At 36.3% G+C, this 23,676-nt stretch overlaps 3 protein-coding genes across 6 annotated transcripts; 1 reads left to right on the top strand and 2 right to left on the bottom strand.

Annotated features, from left to right (window-relative positions):
* Positions 1-7,609: 7,609 nt before the first annotated feature.
* LOC121239785 (organelle RRM domain-containing protein 6, chloroplastic-like) lies at positions 7,610-12,147 on the top strand. The gene is made up of 4 exons (XM_041137108.1): positions 7,610-7,736; positions 7,835-7,903; positions 8,017-8,123; positions 11,690-12,147. The coding sequence occupies exons 1-4, from the start codon at positions 7,640-7,642 to the stop codon at positions 11,756-11,758; spliced, it is 342 nt and encodes a 113-aa protein (XP_040993042.1). The 5' UTR covers positions 7,610-7,639; the 3' UTR covers positions 11,759-12,147.
* A 2,005-nt stretch (positions 12,148-14,152) lies between these two features.
* Positions 14,153-17,211, bottom strand: LOC121239786 (glycine-rich RNA-binding protein 2, mitochondrial-like). 4 transcript variants are annotated; one of them, XR_005935363.1, is made up of 6 exons: positions 17,027-17,208; positions 16,006-16,074; positions 15,805-15,911; positions 15,635-15,697; positions 15,396-15,480; positions 14,153-14,946 (listed from the first exon to the last, which is right to left on the bottom strand). XR_005935363.1 is itself a non-coding variant. In XM_041137111.1 (6 exons), exons 2-5 carry the CDS (start codon positions 16,365-16,367, stop codon positions 15,650-15,652), a joined length of 264 nt encoding a protein of 87 aa, XP_040993045.1. In that variant the 5' UTR covers positions 16,368-16,394; positions 17,027-17,165; the 3' UTR covers positions 14,153-15,480; positions 15,635-15,649. The 4 variants fall into 4 exon arrangements, 3 of the variants coding, with proteins under 3 accessions (XP_040993045.1, XP_040993044.1, XP_040993043.1); XM_041137111.1 differs by adding an exon at positions 16,329-16,394 and having other exon boundaries at positions 14,153-15,480; positions 16,006-16,075; positions 17,027-17,165; XM_041137110.1 differs by having other exon boundaries at positions 14,153-15,480; positions 17,027-17,211.
* A 4,802-nt stretch (positions 17,212-22,013) lies between these two features.
* LOC121239784 (probable histone H2A.4) lies at positions 22,014-23,168 on the bottom strand. The gene is made up of 2 exons (XM_041137107.1): positions 22,833-23,168; positions 22,014-22,425 (listed from the first exon to the last, which is right to left on the bottom strand). Exons 1-2 carry the CDS (start codon positions 23,028-23,030, stop codon positions 22,186-22,188), a joined length of 438 nt encoding a protein of 145 aa, XP_040993041.1. The 5' UTR covers positions 23,031-23,168; the 3' UTR covers positions 22,014-22,185.
* Between the last annotated feature and the right edge of the window lie 508 nt (positions 23,169-23,676).

Raw genomic sequence — 23,676 nt, 5'->3', positions numbered from 1 at the left:
TATTATAATTTGTTATATTGTATATAATTTTTATATATAATATATAATTATATATATAATAGTTTTGTATTATATGAAAAATTACTAATTAATATAATATTAAATTTTAAAATCTTATATCGTTATAGTCTATTGTATTAATAGTTATACTAATACTATATCACTATATATTATAATATACTATAATATATTACTATATTATATATTATAATATACTACAATATATTATCACTACAGTATTATATACTATAATATATTATTATATATACTATATAATATAGTATATAGTATATTAAAACTGGACCGAACTGGACTAGAACCGGTAAAACTGAAAGTACCAGTTTAGGGGGTAACCAGTGTGGAATTGGTTCTTGAAAATGCAAAACCGATTCATACCAGTTCTGTCCCAAATTTTGTCTCAAACTGGACCGGCTACACCCCTAATTATGAGTTTTTGGTGATGTCATTTGGGTTCACCAATGCACCAACTACGTTCCAAGGCTTTAATGAATAAGTTGTTTAAACCTTTTTTAAAAAGGTTTGTTTTGGTGTTTTCCGATGATATATTGGTTTATAGCCATTATTTAAAGGATCACTTAAGCCATCTTAAACAAGTGCTAGAATTTTTTTCAGCAAACCAACTCTTTACTAAGTTGTCTAAGTGCACCTTTGGGGTGCCTGAAGTGGAGTATTTGGGGCATGTGGTGTTAGGGGAGAGTGTTAAGGCAAACCCCAATAAAGTGGCTTCTATGTTAGAATGTCCAAACCCTACTAATATAAAGGCACTACGAGGGTTATTGCGATTGACGGAGTATTACAAAAAGTTCATTAAGAACTATGGCCTTATAGCTGCACCCCTCACTACTCTTCTCTGGAAAGATGCATTTTCTTGGTCCCTCGAGGCTATTATGGCTCTTCAACAGCTTAAAACTGCAGTTTCACAACCACCAGTTCTCAAGCTTCCAGACTTTACCAGGCATTCACAATTGAGTGTGATGCTAGTGGATCTGGCATAGAGGTAGTGCTCATGTAAAAGGGGCAACCAATCTGTTTTTTCAGTAAAGCCTTGAAGGGTAAGGCATTGGCACTCTCCACTTATGAAAAGAAGTTGTTGGCACTAGCCACAACAGTGCAAAAGTGGAAGCCATATTTGTTGGGCCAGGCTTCTGTGGTCAACACTGACCAACAAGCCTTACAGTTTTTGCTAGAGCAGAAAGTGGGAACCACAGCCCAAGAAAAATGCGTTACTAAGCTAATAGGCTGTGATTTTAAAATTGAGTTCAAAAATGGAAATGAGAAAAAAGTGGCAGATGCCCTCTCTAGAAGGCTTGAGACTTCTATTGTAGAAGATGGGTTATTGGCCATCATTTCATTTCCCAAGGCTGAATGGATTGAGGAACTAAAACAAAGTTACAACTCTGCACCTGAATTATTGGAGTTAATGCAGAAAGTTCAGGATCATCAACAAGTTCCTAAAGGGTAACAATGCAGCAGGGGCTGCTGCTTAAGAATGGGAGGTTTGTTATAACCCCTAATTTTGAGTTTAAAGAGAAGGCTTTACAGTTTATGCACGGAATCCAACTGATGGACACTCAGGGTTTCTTAAGACCTACGAACGAGCCAAGAGAGATTTTTTTTTTTTTTTTTTTTTGCATGGAATGAAGAAAGATATCAAGAACTTGGTCAAGTTCTGTGAGGTGTGCCAGATCAACAAAACAGAAAATATCTATCCTACAGGTCTCTTACAGGCCCTAGCCATTCCTGAACAAGCTTGGCAGGAGATTCTATGGACTTTGTGGAAAGCCTTCCCTCATCTAAAGGAACCAATGTCATCTTGGTGATTATTGACAGGCTCACAAAATACGATTATTTCATGAGCCTGTCATATCCTTATACAGCCACTGATGTAGCTCTGGTATTTTTCAAAGAGGTATTTAAGCTACATGGATTTTCAAGAGCCATCACCTCAAACAAGGATCCTATTTTTCTATGTGCATTCTGGAAAACCATGTTTGCATTACAGGGAATATCACTAAACTACAACTCGGCTTACCATCCACAGAGTGATGGTCAAACCAAGGCTTGAACAAGGTAGTGGAGGGGTATCTCAGGTGTTATGTGGGGACCAAACCTAAACAGTGGATGCAGTGGCTGACTCTTGCAAAGTGGTGGTATAATACTTCATACCACACCTCTACAAAGATGTCGCCTTTCAAGGCCTTATATGGGTATCAACCCCCTAAGCTCACAACCTATGTCTCGGGGACCACTTCTAATGACTCAGTTGACAAGCTACTCAAATCCCGAGAACAGATCAAGCATACACTCAAGGAAAATCTCAACTTTGCTCAGCAACAAATGAAAAAATACACAAACTTGCACAGAACTGAAAGGGGATTCGAAGTTAGGCAGTGGGTTTACCTCAGATTGCAACCCTACCGCCAGAAATCAGTGGCGGCAAGGCACAATCACAAACTGTCCCCCAGGTTTTACGACCCCTTTCAGGTGGCACAATGCCTAGGAACAGTGGCTTACCGTTTGGAGCTGCCACCGAAGTTAAGGATCCATCCGGTCTCCCACGTGTCTTGCCTCAAGTGCAAGTTGGGTGCGCAAATCTGCCCACTGCCATCGCTACCTCCTATCAACAATCTTGGAGAAGTGAAGCCTGAGCTGGAAGCGGTGCTAGACCACCATGTGAGTCACCATGGAAACTGCCCTCGCATAGAAGTTTTGGTGAAGTGGCTCGGGACCTCTGTGGAAGATAACTCATGGGAGAGCTTAAGGAAACTTCAGGAGGAATACCCCCACCTGGTGGGCCAGGTTCTTCAAGTGGGGTGGGTTGTTATGAGGCTCATGGGTTGAGGTCTAATGAAGAGAAGAATGGGCCCGAATTGATCAAGTGATGGCCAGGCCCAGGAATGAAGATGGAAACACTGCGTTTTGAAAGTCATTGAAGAGGCATTTGTAATGAGAAAATAAAGGAGATGTTTGTTATTTTCATGTTGTCAATTTACTTTTATACCCTGTGTTACAGTCATTAGCTTTACACTTGTAAGCCATTGATTGGCTAAGTTAGTTATTTTCTGAAGAAGGAATCTAGAAAAAGGAGGGACAAGTGTGCTATGTTTTTCATCTGAAAAATTGTAAGAACTTGCTGGCTTTTTCATGGAGGTTGGGTGTTCCTAGAAAATGCCCTATTACAGTGAATGCAATTATGACTCTCTTCTATCCACTTTGATTTCCTTTACATTTACATGCAAGACCATAACAAGAGTGTTTTAGGGCACGTGCTTGACAATGCCATTCCAGTTTAAGTGGACGAACCCAACAATTAAAATGGCTTATGTTTTGTTTTCCTTTAGTTTTCTAAAAATTAAAATCACGAGAACCCTCTCCCATACTCTTCCAGATCCCTCTTTTACTTCTCCCTTTCTCTCACATTTAATTTATTCTTTTTATTTTTTGGCTTTGCATTTAATTTATTCTTTCTTCTTCTTTGAGCAATTCACAAGTGGGTATATGTTATAGCTTAAATTATACTCTAGTCTTATGCATCATAATTCAAAGTCTCTTATTTTTTCTCATCATTTGGTCAATATAGAGATTTGATATTGCATGAAGAAACCCTTTGAAACAAAGGTCTCGGTTTTCGTTTTCTCTCGATTTTAAGAATCCCAGCTTTTGATCCTAATTGTTACTCCTCTTAATTTTTTGGTTAATTTATCTATTAGTGTCAAATGTGTTTTAGCGTAATGGGTTTCGTGAGATTTGACTATTTTAGTAGTATTCATTAGGCATGTGCATAAAAGGCCCTGGGCCGATCAGTTCACAAGACCCATTTATTGGCCCACCCGACAAAAGTTGTGTTCATCAGGTCTAGTGGAATAACGGGTTGGCTACGTATTATATTGATCAAAACTGAAGAAACCGGTCACAAATTCAATTTTGAATCGAGTTCTCTCCTCAAACCCTAGCCAACTCATCATTCATGGTTGTCATTGCACTGCGAAAGACATGATTCTCCAAGCATAGCATGTGGTCTCTGATCAGAATTATCGTGCAGGGCAATTTGGAGTTAGACACAAAAGAGGAAAAAGAAAGAGAAGATGGAGGAAAATAGCAACAGCATCATATCAAGAGAAACGCTGGACCAAGTGGCGAGCTGGGTGGACTCCACGGTGGTTTCTACCTTCTTGTCCTCCCTCGAGTGCTTCTCTTCCCTCAATGTCACCACCACCGACCCCGACGATAACGAAGATGACGTCTCAATGGACCGCCCTCTCACCCTCCACCACCAGGACTCCCAAAATGATGTCGTTGATCTCCCCATCTGATCCCCCCCCCCTCTTTCCCTTTTCGGTATTCCAATTCCCTCTCTTTTGATGTAAAATTAGGGTTTTCCCTTTTTTCAACGCGAGAATCTTCGCCGATGTGTCTTGTGGTGTTTGCGTGCATGAATTATAGCCTAATGTCGTGGATTTCCAAAGGACATAATCGAATTGTTGCTTATAAAAAGGTTTGGTTTAAAAAAAAAGATTATCGTGCAGGAAAAAACTGTCGTCGATTTCTAGAGAAGCACGGGCCAAGCGAACTTTGACCCTACCTGCAGTTGGAGCTTCGCCCGCTTGAAGTTTCGCTTCTAACATTTCAATAAACAGAGGGTTGATAACACCCCATTGATGAGAGCAAAGCAAATAAATGTAGTGCTTTGGATCAGGTTTTTAGTTGTTATTTGGTTTCCAAGAAAATGTAAATGAGGTAGGAAGTGATCTACATGATGGAAATTGTTGATAAGATTTGGAAATTGAAGCTTTGATCAGAATGGGTAAAGGTCCATATGCCGATGAAGAAGAAAGAGGGGAGTATTTTCTTTTTCTTTCTTTCTTTTTTCTTTTTTTTTTTTTTGAAGGGCCAGGCCGGGTCGGGTTGGCGTCTTAAGTAGAGATATTCAGGTTGAGTCGGGCACAGACCCAGTATTTTAAGCTCGGGTTGCAAGCTTAGTATTCATGTGAATTGATTGTGTAATATGTATTTGAATCCAGTGGCATTGACATATGGCTTATTTTGTAAGGGATAGGGTTGTAAAGCGTTCTTGTTGTATGGTTCCGATTACTTCAATGGCCCTGGTTTCTGGATTGTTTGATTTTGGTGTGTGGTTGTTGCGTGGGTCAATGTATTGTTTAATTTTGGTGTGTGGTTTCTGGATTTTTTGATTTTGCTGTGTGGTTGGTGCATGAAAGCCCCTGCTTGATTCTACATTGTTGGTTCCTTAGCATGCAACCACCCCTTGTTCAGACATTAGCTCCAATTTTAGCAAGAAAGCCTGCAGCCGCCCCTTGATGTGGATGTTCATTGTTGAATATTGCTTTCCTAGAGGTTCTCTTTGGTTGTTGGGAGCTCAATTTTGTCTCTGATACCTTAGTTAACACATTTTTTATGTATTACTATATTTTTTATGATTGCATATGCATGTTAGTGATATCAGATGTTAGATCCCACTGGTATTTATTTTGTGCTTTGAAAACCTTGAGCTATATTTTTTTTTATTTGGACAATTTCTAAGGAAACTATGATGTAGCTTCCTCCTGGCTTTGGATGATCAATTGTAAATTTTAGGTCTAGACCCCTAGACTTTGTGATGGGAATAGAGTAAGGAAAATGATATAGTTACCATCATCTTACTACTCATTTACTACTATTTTTATATTTAATGTTTTTTAAAATCTTTTATTTTACTTAATGGTTAAGGAAGTGACTATAAGTAAAATTATATATTTTTTTAATTTTTTCTTAATGATTAGGGATGCTAAGAAAATACTTAAAAGAAAATGATAAAAAAATATAAAAAATTTAAATACATATAAGTAGTAAATAGATAGTAATAGGGTAGTAACCCTATCACTACACATAGAGTAAACATTCTAGCTCGATTGTCCTCTCATTTTTAATCTTGACAATGGTAGTTTATTAAGTCATGCTATACAGAAATTCCACACTCTGCACACCACTTAAAAATATGTGATTTTATTTTTTTATTCTCATATTTTATGTAAGAATAAAATCACATATTTTTAAATGGTGTGCAGGAGTGTGAAGCTTATATTTAAAATTTTTCTAATTGTATATATGGGTAGAAATTTAGAATCATAAATTCAGTTTTTCCCATTGTGATCTTCCTTGTTAATCTATCAAGTTCTCAAGTATGACAACTTCTTTCGTGCCCTTCTGCTTGGAGAAAGTCCAATTACTCTGCTTTCTACGTCATTTTCATTATTTACTTTAATCCGGATTGCAATTCTTGTTCTGAATGATTATTCATATGAAGAGCTAATCAGGGAGCATCTGAAGCGCAACTCAGGGAGCATCTTGCTTCTTGCAAGTGAGTTTAGGACTGATTTGGATTCACAAATGAGATTAGATGATTTTAAACAAAAAATGAAAGTTGAAAAAAAAAATATTGTTAGAATATTATTTTTTAATATTATTATTATTTTAGAATTTGAAAAAATTAAATTATATATTATATTTTATGTAAAAATTTGAAAATATTATAATTATAAGAAGAGATGAAACACTTTTCGAACCCAAATGAATCACTTAGCTCGGTTACTCACATTGAGAACATTGAATGAAGTAGTTTTGAACTAGAGTGTGATGCACCCTTGGGCAATATGCGCTTTATGTAAATGACCAACATCTTTATTTTTCTCCAATGAATGTTTACAGTCTTCTTTTCATTTTGTCTCATATTGTATTTTATTTTCTTCCTCGTGGCTGCATGTTGTCTTCCTCTTCTTTGAAACTGAGATATTGTGGAAGTTGAAATTTTCTGGCACAAGAAGTAGGCTTTTTCACAGGTTGGTTATGGGAATCCACATTTTGCTCTCCTTTGGATATGATAAAAATAAATTAGATAAAAATTATAAAATTAATAATATTTTTTTATTATATAGAGTTTAGATAGATAATTCAATATGATATTAAGTTTTGAGTGAAATAGGCAAAATGAAAAATGTGTGATATTAGGCAAAGCTTGACTGATGGAATAGCCCATCCATACTAATGTTCTAAAATCAGCTCAAGCATTTAATGTGGCTACTAAGCTATTTTTTTAGGAAAATAATGAATATATTTTTTTGCTTATGATATTCATCATTTAACACTACACATTATGTATATTTTAAATTTTTTATTTTTTATATTAATTTTTAAAAAAAATAATAGATATATTCAGTTAAACTAATTGAATTGTTCTCCTTATCATCTATATGCAACATACTTGTCATGAGAAAAAGAAAAAATAAATTAAAAGAGTTGTGCTGTGTGGTGACTGGTGTGTGGGATGTTAAGTAGAATTATTCATATTTTTTTATAATCTTCTATACAATTATGTTTTAAACAACGGATATTTTAATAAAATTATTTATAAATATAAAATTATTTTTTAAAAAAATAGTCTAATTTTACCGATCCAAAAAAAAAAATCTAATTTTAAAATATAATTTTGTAAGAAATTATGAAAAGATTGCATATGTTTTATTCGTTTCTTAATATCACAGCCATATAATTTTTATTGAATATATATTTATAAATATAAAAGCGTCCCTAATTCTTGAGATTGATTTGCACTAAAACTGAGATGCGAAGTACTTGTCTTCATCATAAACACTTGCAGAAAGAACACCCATTTAGAACTGAGATGGCTAAGAGATTGAAGCCGCAGCTCTTCGTTAGCAGTACTCTCTCTCTCTCTCTCTCTCTCTCTCTCTCTCTCTCTCTCCTGAATGGGTTTTATTCAGAGCCATGGTTTTTTATTCTTCCTTTTTCTGCTTAGGATTATCCTTTTTCACCACAAATGAAAAACTGAAGACATTGTTTTCGCCATTTGGGGAAGTTACAGAAGGTATGCTTTCTTTATTATCGACTTTTGGTCTGATTTTGTTTCTTCTTATTTGTTTTTAGGTGGAAATTTATCGACAGGTTTTTATTTTGGGATTGTTTAATTTGTTTCTTTAGCGAGGCTAGTTAAGGACCCAAGAACCCAAAGACCCAAAGGGTTTGGTTTTGTAACATTCGATTCAGAGGTTGAGGCTCAGAATGCTTTGAAGGCCATGAATGGCAAGGTATTATCTCTCTCTCTCTCTCTAAACTCCTTGAATTAGCTTAAATTGATGAATTCACTATAAATTTACTCGAACTGTCATCTGCATATACCTTTTTTTTTTTTTTTTTATAAGTAAACAGTAGTATAAATAAGAATAGGCAAAGCCCAGGTACACAAGGTGGTATACAAGAGATAAGATCTATCCAGTTGCTAAGAAAGAAAAAAGAAAATCATGTACATTTAGCAATGTTTTGAATACCGTACCGGACAGCGTACCGGTCAAGGCACTGGAACGAAATATTTCGGTACCGGTACCGTTTCGGGATAGCGTTTCGGGATAACGTTTCGGGATAGTCGATCTATAAATAAATTATATATATCAATATATATAAAAATTATATTCTAAAATAATAATCTATATATAAATAAATTATATACAAATACATATATATATATAAATTATAAATAGTCTAGTCTGAATTGAGGGTTAAAAAATAAGTTTGTAATTTGAAAAAACGAAAAAAAAAAAAAAAAAAAACACAGGCCGAAATATCGGCCGGTACCGGCCGAAATATAGGCCGGTACAGGCCGAAATTGAGGCCGGTATGACCGGTACTGGCCGGTACGGCCGGTATTTTGGCCGGTACGGAACAGGTATAGTACCTGTACCGGCCGGACGGCCGAAACGAAAAATTTCGGCCGTACCGGCCGGTACGGTACGAAATTTAAATCTTTGACATTTAGGCCATTAAAATCTACAGCAATAGCCCAAAGAAGTAAGGTACGGAAAAAAAAAATTCTAAGATCCTCTATTGTCCACTCCTTATTTTCAATTGTCCGCTCATTATGCTCCCGCCATATGAACCACATAATACAAATAGGGACCATCTTCCACACAGCTTTGATTTGTGGAGTACCACCCGGCATTACCCAGCTAGCCAATAACTCTACCATTGTAGTAGGCATCACCCACTTTAACCCTATTCAAATGAACACATCGCTCCACAGTGCTCTAGCTGTCTCACAATGTAGCAAAAGATGATCCACTGTCTCGCCAGCTTTCTTGCACATACAACACCATTCTGGAATAATAACCCGACGCTTCCTCAGATTCTCAGTGGTTAGAATCTTACCTAGAGCCGCTGTCCAAGTGAAAACTAATGCTTTTGGAGGTGCCTTATTCCTCCACAATCCTCTCCAAGGAAAATGCGTGTTTGGAAGCAAAGTAAGAGACTTATAGAAGGAGCAAACCGAAAAAACACCCTTACCTGCCAGATTCCACCACTGCTTATCTTCTCGCAATCCAGACATCCTCGATGAGTACACTCGACTGAAAAATGCCTCAAAGCTGTTTAGTTCCCAATCTTGAGCTGATCTACTAAAGGTGACATTCCAATGGAGTTGATCCCCTGAATGCACCATGAGATCCGCCACTGAAGCCTCTTGATCACATGCCACACGAAAAACGGAAAGGAAGTCATCTGCATATACCTTATCCCTAACATGTCCGACTTTTTTGGGACAAGTTCTCTGTTTAAATTAACAGGTATCAGTAAATTGACTTTTTAAAACAATTGGGAAACGTGATTGCCTTTAAAAAACAAAAAAGATTAATCGTATGTCTTTTTTGGGGCAATTTCTCAGGTAAGTAGTGTTCTTATGGTTCGTTTTAGGGGAAGATGAAGCTTTAAAAGATCAATTGTTAGATTCTTAAGAAGTTGAAATTCTTAAGGTGCCATCATGAAATCAAATTTTACATTCATAGAAGTATATATGTAATGACTGGACTAATTGATTGTGCACTTTGTTCTAGTGTAATACCTAAGAATTTCAGTTATATGGAGGGGTTTTTCTCTCACGGCTGTTCAATATCTGAGTTAGATACTGGAAGTTATTCATGTTTGTGAGGAGTGTTAAAGGTTCATATCTGGTTGTATCTGTAATTTTCTCCTACCGCAGAGTGCAGTAACTGGGATATGTTTCGAAGAAAGCATATACCATTCCAGTTTCAGTACATTTTAAGAAGAGGGTAAAAGATGCCCTCCAATTTATCTTGTTAGTAATGAGATTTCTCTATATGAATTATTTTCCCACGTTTCATATGTAATTTTTATGCCATCATCCAAAAAGTTAAAGAGTTGAATTTATACCATCGGAAGGGGAAAGACAAAATCAAGCTCACATTGGAAGCCCAATAAATCAGATACTGCATAGGTGCCAGTAGCTAAATGGAAAATCACAAGGTTGCCTGAGAAATTTGACTGAGAAAGGTTAATTTTCTGCAACCTACTGTTTTAAGGTAGCGGTTTTCCATTCTTCTGCTAATACTGGCTATTGGACAACAGCCTCAGTGGAAAAGTGGGAAACGAACCCTTGATTTACCTGGCTACTTATGTTCCTGTCTTTGTTATAATCTACAAAATCTCTGATGAAACCTCTAGGGCATGGTAACCGTGTGCCAGCTTTGCAGTTAATTAGCAGAAGGCAGAGGCCATTTTCCTTAATGAAAGTGATGCTGCAAGTGCAATATCATGCATCCAGGGGAGAAACTGGGATGGACTATCCTGGGCTGAGGGGGCAGTGCCAAGGGCATAGTTTTTTTTTTTTTTTTTTTTTTTCCCTTTTAAGGAAGAGAACTTATGCCCCAATTTTATTAATTACCCTCACTTTCCGCAGAGGAATACTATTTACAAGTGCCAGGGGCATAGCTATAGGGGCTAATCTTGCAGTATTTGATAGATCAACATCATGAATTACCCTGAGAATTTGTAAATCGTGAGAGTTGCAGAAAGGAGATTAGTGTTCTGGCATTTCCTAAATAAAATAAATCGGCAAGAGAGAAGAGTTCATGGAGGCTGGCTCCTAGGCTAAAGAAGAAACTATTAACTCTTGCATTATGTAATTGTAAAGTGAAAAATAGATATTTGTAATCATAACATGTTTAATACAGGAACATCATGCCAATAGCAGAGAATTCTCCTTAAATTCTCCACAAGGACGTATGTAGGGGTGTAAATGTAATGTCCTTTTTTCCTGTCAGATCTATGCCCCCCCCCCCCCCCCCCCCCCCCCCCCCCCCCTTTTCTTTCTTTCCCCAAAAAAAATAGTAGTAGAAGGGGGAAAAAAAAGACCGTTTAATCTTCTGTACAATACACGTGTTAGCTCTCATGCTTTTAACTCTTGGGCGGTATTATTTTGTTCCTTGCCAAATCATCAATCGGTTTGTCATGAGAAGTTTTTTTTTTTTTTTCCATGCACTTCTCTTTGAATATGCTTGATAGAAAGAGCCTTCCTGATTTTTTAACGAGAATAATATTGAACTGAAACAGCTTTTTCCCCTGTTATGTTTTCCTATCTAGCCAAAAGGAAAAACGGGTGAAATTTGGAGTATAGTTTTCACATTTCCTTTGTATTTAGCATTCTATATGGCAATGAGTTGGAGGTTCAACCCTCTTTCCCACATATGCTGTCAAACAATCCAATGATGGCATTAGCATTGTTGTGTTTTGTGGTTGATTATATAGCTAATATTTTCAAATCAGCAGCCTTCTTATTTATTGACTTTCGTTGTTCATAACTGCACAGATAGTTGATGGGCGGCTGATTTTCGTTGAAGTTGCACAGGCAAGGAGAGATGAAGATGCTACCTCTTGATAATAAGGCTCACTTTGGTGTTCCATGTAGGGATCGAAAGGAAGATTCGGTGTCAAATGGTTAAAAAAAGAATGTGCCTCAATAGAATAGTTCGGATTCCAAGCCGCAGGCTCCCCAAAAACACAAATCAGATGGTATATAGACATGGTGCATTTGTAGTCATAGGTGGTAAACTGAGTTGAGGCGAGGTACCTTTTTTACTCTTGCATGATCCTGTGTTGTTTAAAGGGAGATCGGATTCTGGGAAGATTATATGGGCATTAGGTGGTAAACACTAGAAAAAACTGGGCAAAAATGTAATTGATTGGAGGTAGGAAAGAAGTTCCTCTGTGCCATCTTATCGTTCCTCTATTATAAGATTGGCTCTACTTGATGCCTTTTTGTTTTTTTATTTTTGTTTTTTTTCTAATTTTTTAAAGCTTTACTTCGTACTTGATTAAAGAGAAAGCTAACGATAAAAAGAGAAGCAGTAATAGTGGCTAAAACACAAACCTCAGTTAATTTCATGGGGAATAAAGCAATTAAGAACTTGATCAAGATTCATCAACTCCAGTCAATTTGCCTCCACCTCACCATCCCTGCTGAAATAAGCAACAAGTTTTCCTTCATTGCCCTCATCGCCTTGACCACAGAAACAAATGATAAAATCCTCAACCCAAAATTTTCTTTCTAGAGCCATGCAAAAAATGGTCTCATTAACCTTTAGATGAAGCTTAACATTTCCTACTCAATGGAGTTTATTCTAGGAACACGAGAATCCCTGCATTCTCAGTGGTCTCTTCCTTTTGAACTTGTCCAAGCCCCACCACACAATACTAGAAATTCGCTGTCAATTTTTTGCCACATACAAGTCGGCATTAAATTAAGTCACTACAAACCATAACAAATCCTCTTCCATTTTTTTTTTTTTTAATATCGGTAAACCCCTCCAAAATAAGGTCCTTTAAACCCACTCCTGCTGAATAAATCTCGATCTCATGTACTGCACCCTCAAAAGTTTTTCTATACAAAACTGATTAAATTGCTAACTTTTCATCGGATTGTTTTCTCTTCCAAAATTTGGACCGTTTAGAGATATATCTACAAGATAACAACAAAAGTTCGGATTCCAAACACAATAATAAAGATAAAAAGGGAGAGAATTTATCCAAAAAGAAATGAAAGAAGGAATCAAGCATGTGGGTAAAGGATTACTTTTCAAATGAAAAACACGTTCTTTACTTCTTCAACTTGCAAGCCTTGATAACATACGAATACCACTTCGAAGAATAAGAAATATTTTTCTTTCATTCTAGATTTTTTCATCTTCAATCACACAATTCATGTGGTACATTTGAAGTAGTCTCATATGTCAGATATTTAACAACAGATAGTCATTTAAAATGCGTAATTAGAAATGATAAAATTTAAGATAAAAGTATTATCTCCGCCCAAAGAATAAATAACACAAAGAAAAACACAGCTTCCTTGCTATTAAAGCAAAATATTATCGTTAACAAATGCAAGAGGAAAAAATAACATCAACATAACAAAATAAGTGATTTCATTCGGTAATTGTAAAAGAAATGAGTTATTCTATTTGAAAGTCAGGATGCAAAGCGCGCCGTCTATTTTAATGACATGACACTACTTGATTTGTAAGAAATTTTAATTTAAATCTTCCTAGTAAATCAAATATATCAAATATTGCCATGTCAATAAAACGAATGTTATACTTTACACACCGACTTCCAAATAGAATTTTCCCTTTGGAAACCCCGTCATTTTTCTTTGGCAACAGAACAGGGTTGGTGTTAGGAAGGACACCACCATGAGCAATGGTAACACCAGCAAGCATTATTGAACCGTTATGGATCGAGAAAAATATAAAAATAAATTTAACTGTCATCTTAGATTTTATTAATATCGGTCATAATACTTGATTTAATGGATTGTTAAAACTTCATATTTACTTTACAATAATTTAACTTACTATAAATCACATTAGTTTGTAAAATTATTTTCGTAATATTTCTTTATAAATAAAAAATTTCTCTCATCTCCCTCCCTTCCCTACAACTTCATGAATTATCAAATAAAGTATCATACTTAAATTGATAAATCACTGTAAAATAACTCAATCAGTCATCGACTCATCAAACATATAACTTACACCTAACTACTTAGGCTTTTTTTTTTATTTATTATTAAGATAACTTATAATATTTTTATTTGTATTTATAAAAAATAAAATAAAGTCTTTTGTATTTGCCTTACTTAGCTTGTACACAGAAAAATAGTTTCAAGAACTCAATCTAGAAATGGAGGGAAGATCCCATATAATTCATCCGAATTTCAAGAATGGATTTCAAAAGAAAATAAACATAAACAACTGGATCTAAACATATAAGCACATCCATAAACCTCCAACTATATTAAGACAATAAAATTCATATGCTTAACAAATAAATGATCATAACAAAAATATCGCTTAATTTCAGAAGGAATACATCAATTAACTACATGTAGACCCACTTGCTCCTAGCACCACTCTAATTTGCCTGCACCTCCACTCTCCCTGCTCAAATAAGCAAAAAGTGACTCTACAATAAATATGGTAGAAATGGAAAATGCTAACCTCAGAAAAGCATGCAGTACTTCTATAAATCTTAAAGCCCCAAAGAAACCTTGAGCTTCGCTCAAACCCTCACCTAAAAAAGAATTTGGATTTGTTTGACTTTAGAGGAGAAAAAACTACTATAATAAATCATTCTGCAACTTCCAAATCATTCCTGCTTGATGTCCGAACCCTTTCTAACTTTCTGATAAAAAGTTTTTTTGCCCTTTCCTTTCTTTCTACTAATTTTTTTTTAATTCATCCCTTGAGTTGAATACTCTTTCAAAAATTGTTTCCGATGCAATCTTTAGGAATTATTAGAAAAGGTACGGGAAATGGGGGAACAGGAAACTTGACCCAACTATACAATCCTCAAGAAATGAAAGAAAATCATCATCCTTTTTTTCTGAAAGTATACTGCCTTTTGGAAACAGCTTGGTCAAGACTTTGTAACATGCTGAGGTCTCAACAGCATGCAACACTGAAAAATCTATCAACGCAACCTTTAATAGCATCCGGTTTATCATTTCCTGTTGACACAGATCGAGCCTTGGAGATGCAACCATGAGATGGCGGAATGCTAACTGCTTACCTACATATAGATACACGCATAAGGTAAACCAAATGACATTTACGATAATACGCTCCTATCTCCTTTCCAATGACCAGAGCCAACAAAAATGATGACAACAATCATAAGATTCTCTTACATCGAACATTATCACCAAGGTGAACACATAATGCATGGCAGGTGTGGAAATGTGTGAAGAACATGATACATCATTAACTCCCAAGATCTCACCCTAATAACATTAAAAAAAATGGCCATAGAAGTGTGGCCAACACTTGGAGGTACGCAAAAAAAAAAAAAAAACATACTTCAATTAGAATGAAATACAACATTGAGTAGGTGAATCACATTTTCTGACAGGTGTGACTCCTAGATGAGATGTTGAGAAGTGAAACTTCAAAAACATGAGATGGTGAGAAGTGGCAAAACAAATAATGAGAGCTGATTGATATTTAGAAAGAAACAGTAACCTTTGACTCAATTTTTCCAATTCAAAGGCATAAAAGATGACCTATTCTTCAGGGACCATTGTTTACAACTTCATCAAGTGAATGCCTGTGGCAAGAAATATTGGAGGAACTAATTAAGTAGAGTGTCCAAGCACACACAACTTAGTCCTAACACCAAATTCCTTTATGGATGAAAGTGAACTTTTTTTTTTATAGGTGAAAGTGAACTAAATAAACTGAAGAATATAACCAAGAAGTACCTGAAATTTATGCATTCATCCCCGGTGTGCGTAGTGCACTCGAATATTTCTGCCATCTAATGACTGAAGGGGATCATAAAACACAGCTTTCACCAATTACATTATTTTCAATTTAGGCTAATTGTAAGACAATAAAATGAATTATATCGTGATGGGGGGGGTGGATTTACCTGACCATCCATTTCATTTAGAGCTGTGGTGGCTGCAGTTTCAGAAGTGAACCGCACAAACCCATACCCTTTCGATCTCCCACTCACATGATCACATATAACTTTAGCTGCTAAATACGACAGCTAAATTTCCTTCAGGAAGTCTGAGTTCGTTTAGACCTAAAAAGATAATATACAACCTTTATGATCCAACAATATTACCTTCAATTATCTCACCATGTTGTCCAAAAGCATCCTTTAGAACGGCTTCATTGGTGTCATAGGAAAGCCCTACAAGTCCAAATACACATTATGCTAACAAAACCGGCTGCAATAAGTAATGATAATTCTCAGAAGACTAGAGAACAAAGGCCCCACAAATCCGAAGCACATTTTAGAGAACCAATATGTTTTGAAGGTGCATTTCCTGGAACGTGCCTACTGATAATAATATATAAAGAATATTGCTCGGGAATATTAAAAGATTAGTGTGCTGAGTAAAAATTTAAGATCAGCTTATCACACCAGCAACAGCTTTAAAACCTATTACAGATTCCATCTTCAATGTAGACTGAATGCCCCATTTGGGCGTCACTTGCATCAGATTATCACTGAAATCAACATTTAGACCATGGAGTGAGGAATTTTGAAAACTTAATTGGTACATACAGCAGGAACAAAGATACCTCTTACTTATGGAAAAAAAAAAAAAACAGCACGAACAATGAATTAATGAGGAATGTTGCTTAATTCGCAATATAGAATAAGCATACTTGCTTCTGGAAGCAAAAATTGATTCCAACTTGCTAGCCAAAGAGAGAAGGAAGAAAAGAAATCCGCTAGAATTCAATTTGAGAGCTAATAATTAATAACGAACTCCACCTATAAGAGTTTTGCAACTAGAAATAAGATTTTGATACTGAATTTTCTTTTCTAAAAGAAAAGTCGAGTACAAATCAATACTTCAACATGATTGCCGACTAATTGTAAAATAAAAAGAGAAAAAAAATACAAAATGCCAAAGAAAGATTTTGAAGATAAAAACTGCCCATCCGAAAATAAGATTTCGACTGAGAAGGGCAGAAAGCCTGTGTTTGGTTACCGAGAAAACCGGGCAACAAAAAAAAAGAAAGAAAAAGCTAGATAAAATGGCTGAACTCAAGCACTTGCGTGTGAAGATAAATGGTGGGAAACGCAAATGAAAAGGAAATCGAATGTTGAAATGAAAGTAAGAGGAAAGGACCTCCGACGAAGAGATTGGTGGAAGAGTGGCGAGGGGCACACAACCATCTGGCTAAGGGAAACGTACGGGAAAAACGAACGCCATCTCTCGCGCATTGCATTTCTTCTTGCCGTGCGCCGGCTTTGGGCGTATGATAGCGTCTTTTAGCGACTAGACGAAAGAAGGGCGAACTCTTTAATTATAATAAAATGTATTAAACCACAGTTTAGTACAAATAGGCTAATAGCAAAACCAGATGAAGCTCATCTTCCTTCCAAATTTTCTCATATTTAATTATATTTATTAATGTATCTCCTTTTAAATAGTTAACGTGTTATGCGTTTTACTGTTTGGCAGATCTATTATGTTAGGAGGGACTATAATCAAGTTGCACGCGTGTTTGCAAATGATACTTTATCACGTTGTACTAAGAGTATTGGTACTGGTTTTATCAAAATTATCTCTAAAATTTGATTAAAAAAATATCTATTTTTCATAAATTCAAAATCTCCTTAACCATAACCTAACATTAGATTAACTATTAGATTTGTCAAAATAATAATATAATATTATTTTTTTAATAATAATATTTTTAATTTATTTTTTTCATATTTTACAATTACACTAACTATATACTAATTAATAATTTAATTTGATACTTAAATTATTGTTTTCCAACTTAAATATATTGTGGCTTAAAATTGGAAAATAATAATCTAAGTAAATAAAATATCGGTTATAGAGTGTGAACAATTAGTCTTCAAATTTGAAAATGAACACAAATATACTGTAGCTCAAAGTTGAATATTTTAGTGTATGTTGAATCCAATGCGATGATTTTAAACACAAATTCATTAAATTTTGAAAATAACACTCATTTGATGAGTCAAATACCAATGCTCTAAGGATGTAGATAAGGAGTTTGTACTAAATTGTATTTGTGGGTTTGCATTGTCTGATTTGATTATTGGGATGTGTATTTACTATCAAAAAAAAAAGTTAACGTGTTAATCACTTAAATAAATAATTATTTAAAATATGTTACATCAACATATATGATTAATAGGAATGATAATACATGACACGACTCGTAAATTTGAGACTAACACGACATAAGATAAACCAGTTTGGGTTTTTTATAAATAGGCTTCAGTCAAACAAGTTAATCCGATTAGACACTTTTGATGTCATGTTTCACGGGCCTAGGCAACTCTACGCTGACAGTGCTTCAATGTGTGTTATTTAGAGCCTCTGGCAATGTTCTGGTGCAGCTGTGCTGTGGTTGTTCGTACGTCCATGGCAATGAATAAGTACAGGGAATTAAAAAGAGATGAATACTAAAATTTACGTGGTTCGGCAACAGGCCTACGTCCAGGGGGTTTGGGGAGGGGAGTCTCTACTATAATATATATGTTTACAGTCACTCATAGATCCTCATATATCACTGTATAGAGAAAGCTGAAGCTCTTCTTGTTGGGAGCGCTGTCTTCCTTGAGAGGCTGCTTGAAGAAGAAGATATGATTGAGGGCGAGTTGAGTTGGTGTCTGCAATCGTTAATTTTCTTCTTCTTTTCATTTGGTTGTATGCTTTATATATGTATCCCTTTGTTGTGTGTGTCAGCTTCCTTTCTTGGCCTACTCTCTCTCTAGTATGCTCTGAAACTCCCTATCATGATATGACTTGTCCCCTTAGCGTGTCTAACTTACTCTCCTTAATCTTTTATCTTTTTTATGGTGGCCTGGTAGTATGGGTGATTAACGGTCCGATCAGACCAACCGTTTCTGTCCGGATCGGACCTGACCGAGATTGAGACCGGTCGGTCTCGGTCTACGTTTTAGAGGACCAAAAAGTTTCGGTCCGGTCCACGATCCAGGATTTTTTCGGACCAGACCGAATGAAAAATGAAAATAAAAAAATATTTTATATATATTATATATATAATAATTGTACAATTAACAATATAAATTTTAAATATGTTATTAATACTTATTAATATTCTATAAATTAACAATATTTTATATATATCTTTATCTAACCTATCACTATTAACAATATAAAATTTTAAATGTTATTAACATTTGTTAATATTCTATAAATTAACTAATATATAATATCAATTAGTTAATTATATAATAATTATATAAATTAATAATGTAATTTTCATCTAATTTATTATCATTGATCATATAAAATATTTTTTATTGAATTTGTTACATAATCCATATTAATAAGTTACTCAGTTTAATTTAGTATTTTAAATCAATTTTTTTATTAATTGATTTAAGAAAAGAAAAAAAAATAGGCCGGATCGAATGGACCAACCAGACCAGACCGGACCGATAGCTACTAGTCCGGTCCAATCCCTATGGGTGTTCGGTCCAGAAAAATGATAGACCAAAAATGTTCGGTCCATTGCCGGAAAGGACTGGACAGACCGATTTGCACCCCTACCTGGTAGGTTGGACCCAATTATGGGCTTATGCATTTTATCCCTCAACAGAACCCCTCAAATTTTTAGCACATTTGTGGATTGGAAATTATAAAAGTTTTTTTTTTTTTAAGAGAGCCTTTATGAGGATTTCTGACCTAAGCGAGCATGTTTAAAAGTGAACGAGTTTGTGAATTGATATCCAGCATTAATGAGTATGCGTATGCTACGAGAGCGAAGCTCGAATATGGCAGGAGATGTACTCGACTGCGTATGGTGTGAGCGCGGATCTTGAATGTGGCGAGAGATATACTTGACCACGTATGCTATGAGTGCGGAGCTCATGTAGCGGGAGACGTACTCGACTGCATATGATGTGAGCACAGAGAATGTGTCAGGGGAGGACTCGACCGCTTAAAGTGCGAGCGTAGAGCTCGAATGTGGCGAGAGACAGACTCGACTACGTAAAGTGCGAGCGTAGAGCTCATGTAGTTGGAAATGTCCTCGACCGCGTATGGTGCGAGCGCGGAGCTCTAACGTGACAAGAGACGAACTCGTAAAGTGCGAGCATATAGCTCGAATGTGGCGGGAAACGAACTCGACCGCATAAAGTGTAAGCATAAAGCTCATGTAGCGGGAGATGTACTCGACCGCGTATGGTGCGAGCACAGAGCTCAAACATGGCGAGAGACAAACTAGGCCACATAAAGTGCAAGCGTAGAGCTCATGTAGCTGGAGATGTACTCGACCGCGTATGGTGCGAGCGCAGAGCTCATATAGCGGGAGATGTACTCAACCATGTACGGTACGAGCGCGGAGCTCAAATGTGACAGGAGACAGACTTGGCCGCATAAAGGCCAATTTTGAAACCTTGAATTGCAAAATGCAAAACTTCTCATAGTTTGAAAGGTACAAATATATTTATGAATAATCAGTTTTGTTTGGGAACACATTTTATTATACTAAGAAAATAGTTCTTTTACGGATAGAGAAGTTTGCGTAGCGACTACGCACGAATGACTTATCATGCTACGTCAAGTACAACTAAAGAAGAAGAAGAAGGAAAAATTAAAAAAAAAAAAAAAAAAAAAAAAAAAAAAAAAAAAAAAAAAAGAAGAAGAAGAAGAAGAAGAAGATTACAATTGCCCACGAACTGAACTGGAAGATGAAACTCACAAACACGAAGAGGTATTCATCATTCCCTACCCGTAGAAGAATTACAAAACACTGATTTTTACAACTCATTTCTCAAACCCATTCAAGTTTGTGTTCTGTGACCTGTTCCTCAACTGAACTGCACTGCACTCTACCACCCACCCCACTGTCATTAGATTTTTCAGATTTACCTCCACTTTTCCTCTGCATCTGCGTCTACATCTAAGTCTGAGCATTTATTTTCAAAGCCACACTTTCTCTTTTGAACTTGTGATTTGATTTGTAAGCCCTTGGAGATGGCTTGATGACTCTATGCTTGACTACTGCCAGCTTTTAGAAAAGATCAAAGTTGAAGGCATCATGTTTGGGAAAGTTGCATGTCTAGCACATTGCAACGGAGCTAAAGCGGAAGCTTTTAATTTAAACTAGTGAAAACACCATTGATGACTTCCACAAGTGTGTAATATCATGTATTTCAAAGGATTGTCATGTAATATCATTGCACTTAAGAGATTCTCACATCCACAACTGATAAAAGGTTGCAATTTAAACTAAAATCATGAATTAACTTTGACTCATTCAATCAAGAACAAACGGAATCAACTTTAGAGAGAGAGAGAGAGAGGGTACCTTCGCAGGATCAAGATGGCACTCAGGCTACACAGAGGAGAGAGAGAGATGGCTCTCAAGCTCTAAACCCATCTTGGGTCTTGACTACACTTTGAAAATTATTTGACAATGAGAATGAGGAATTGATGGAAGAGAGTGAGATGGATTTGAAGTTTGAACAGATGATGGAAATAGAGGAAATAAGCTGAATGAATCATTCGTGCAAAACGTATCATTTCATTTTTCACACACAGGTTCTTGGCGATTGCATCAAGTCTACTGTGGATATTATTTTCCCTTAGAAAATAGGCAAAATAGTGTATGAAATGAGAGAATTGGTAGCTGATATTTGTAGCTGGAATTCGGGAAAAAAATCAATAAGAGATATGTGCCCTTTACATCATTAGTCTCGCATAGCCGATTCATCCTACGAGTCAGACAACAAACAATCAAATTTCTCATCAATCTGGCTTTCAGAAGTGGAACAAGATTGAAAGACACGCAGCCGTCATCCGACAGAGTGAACGACTGGTCAAATATCTACAAGTCAAAGTACGGATGCCGAATGCAATAAAGAGGGAAAGGGACAGAATTAATGCTAAAAAGGGACATGAGAAAGAGCCAAGCATGTGGAAACAAAGATTGCTTTAAAAGGAAAAGATTGTTCTTCTCTTAAACTTGTAGCCCGATTGACATATGGACAACATATCAAAGAATAATTGACACAGGAAATCGCATCTCCATTACCCTTAAAGCATCCAAATTGTCATAACAAATGTTCGAGAAGAAAAGTAATGAGCGACTAAATGTCAGCAATGGAAACAAGTAGTTTCATCCATCCATTAATTGCAAGAGGAAAGACTAGCAGAGACATCGAAAGTGCTTTAGAAATCAGTTTTCAACTGCACAAGCAACAGAGAACATGATTGGATCTAATCCATATTACATACAAATGGAAAAAGAAGCGTCTAATTTGACTAGAGTAAAGCTACGCCTTCTTTGGGGACTTGGTGGCCTTGGAGGGAGACTTGGGCTCTTTGGGAGCCTTGTCGTTCTTCTTAGGCAAGAGAACAGGATTGATGTTGGGAAGGACACCGCCATGAGCAATGGTAACACCAGCAAGTAACTTTCCAAGCTCCTCATCATTCCTAACGGCCAGCAAAACATGCCTTGGGATTATTCTGTTCTTCTTGTTATCACGAGCCGCATTTCCAGCCAACTCCAAGACCTTTAAGCACGTTAAATTCGATCATTTCAAAATCCAGACAGGGAAAAGCAGAAAGCAATCCGTAGTAGATTGATAGCAATGAGAAAAGAATGCAAACACAAACACTTGTGCGTCTAGATCTAGTAGTCCCCGGAATTACAAAGAAACGCATCAAAACAGCGTAATTTTTAAGTTTTTAATTCCTCAGAAAAATTATGAAATGAAGTAATAAGTTGAAAAGGAAATACATCCAGTAAAAAAACCAGAAGTGCAACTACCAAACTGAACACAACCCACAAAACAAACAACATTTGATAAAGCAACGCGAAAGATCTAAGAGATACAGGAACGGCACCAGGTAAAACCCAAAATAAAGCATAAACTATAGTCACACGCAGAGAGAGAGAGAGAGGGAGAGATTATCGTACCTCGGCAGCTAGGTATTCGAGCACGGCAGCCATGTAAACAGGAGCACCTGTCCCAACACGCTGCGAGTACCTTCCTTTCTTCAAGTATCGACCAATCCTCCCGACCGGGAACTGCAAACCGGCTTTGACGGACCGGGAAACCGGCTTCTTTTTGGGGCCACCACCGCCTCTTCTTCCTCCCGCACCCTTCTTCTCCATCGAACCCTATCAAAAAAGACGCCGGACGGCCGACCGAGCACGTCGACTGCAACAAGATCAGACTTGAACGAACGAATTTCTTGGCTTAGGGCAGATTAGCAGAAATGGGGACAAGGTGGAGTAAGATGAGGGGGTAGTGCACGGTTTTTTAATATATAATAGACGTGCGAAGTGCGAACCATGTGCGACTGGGCGTTGAGTGGATTAGAAAGTGTGAGGGTCCTGACCGTGGGATTCCGGCCTTATCGACGGCTGTGGGCTTGGGGGAGCGTGTGTAGTGGAGTTTTGTTCGTTCCATCCGTGTGTTTTGAAATAGACCAATGGGGAGCGAGTTCGATTTTTTAAAAATGAAATTTCTTCCGTAAATATTTTCAGTTTCCCGCTTCAATTTTCACCAAGTTGATACTTTCTTTTTGATGATGCGTTTAGAACTTTAGATATATCTAAATTGAATTGAAATGAGTTGAATTATTCATAAATAATAATGAATTGAAATAGTGGAGTAAGTTTTGTAAAACTTACTTAATATAAGTTTAAATATGTTTGGATGTTAAGATGAGTTTAGATATATTTATAAGAAATTGAAAAATGTTGTGAGTCCCACGTATAAAGAGATGTTGAATTGATAAATGTTGTAGGTCTCATG

This window comes from Juglans microcarpa x Juglans regia, chromosome 7D, assembly GCF_004785595.1.
Source record: "Juglans microcarpa x Juglans regia isolate MS1-56 chromosome 7D, Jm3101_v1.0, whole genome shotgun sequence".
NCBI lineage: Eukaryota > Viridiplantae > Streptophyta > Magnoliopsida > Fagales > Juglandaceae > Juglans > Juglans microcarpa x Juglans regia.
This window is presented reverse-complemented; position numbering and strand designations above follow the sequence as displayed.

Coding starts and splice junctions, on each gene's coding strand:
- LOC121239785 (XM_041137108.1), top strand. CDS start 7,640: ATGCGAAGTACTTGTCTTCATCATAAACACTTGCAGAAAGAACACCCA. Junction 7,737..7,834: donor GCCGCAGCTCTTCGTTAGCA/GTACTCTCTCTC, acceptor TTTTCTGCTTAG/GATTATCCTTTTTCACCACA. Junction 8,124..11,689: donor TGAAGGCCATGAATGGCAAG/GTATTATCTCTC, acceptor ATAACTGCACAG/ATAGTTGATGGGCGGCTGAT.
- LOC121239784 (XM_041137107.1), bottom strand. CDS start 23,030: ATGGAGAAGAAGGGTGCGGGAGGAAGAAGAGGCGGTGGTGGCCCCAAA. Junction 22,426..22,832: donor TCGAATACCTAGCTGCCGAG/GTACGATAATCT, acceptor ACGTGCTTAAAG/GTCTTGGAGTTGGCTGGAAA.
- LOC121239786 (XM_041137109.1), bottom strand. CDS start 17,126: ATGCAATGCGCGAGAGATGGCGTTCGTTTTTCCCGTACGTTTCCCTTA. Junction 16,075..17,026: donor CACCAATCTCTTCGTCGGAG/GTCCTTTCCTCT, acceptor TTGGACTTGTAG/GGCTTTCCTATGACACCAAT. Junction 15,915..16,005: donor ACATGGTGAGATAATTGAAG/GTAATATTGTTG, acceptor TGTCGTATTTAG/CAGCTAAAGTTATATGTGAT.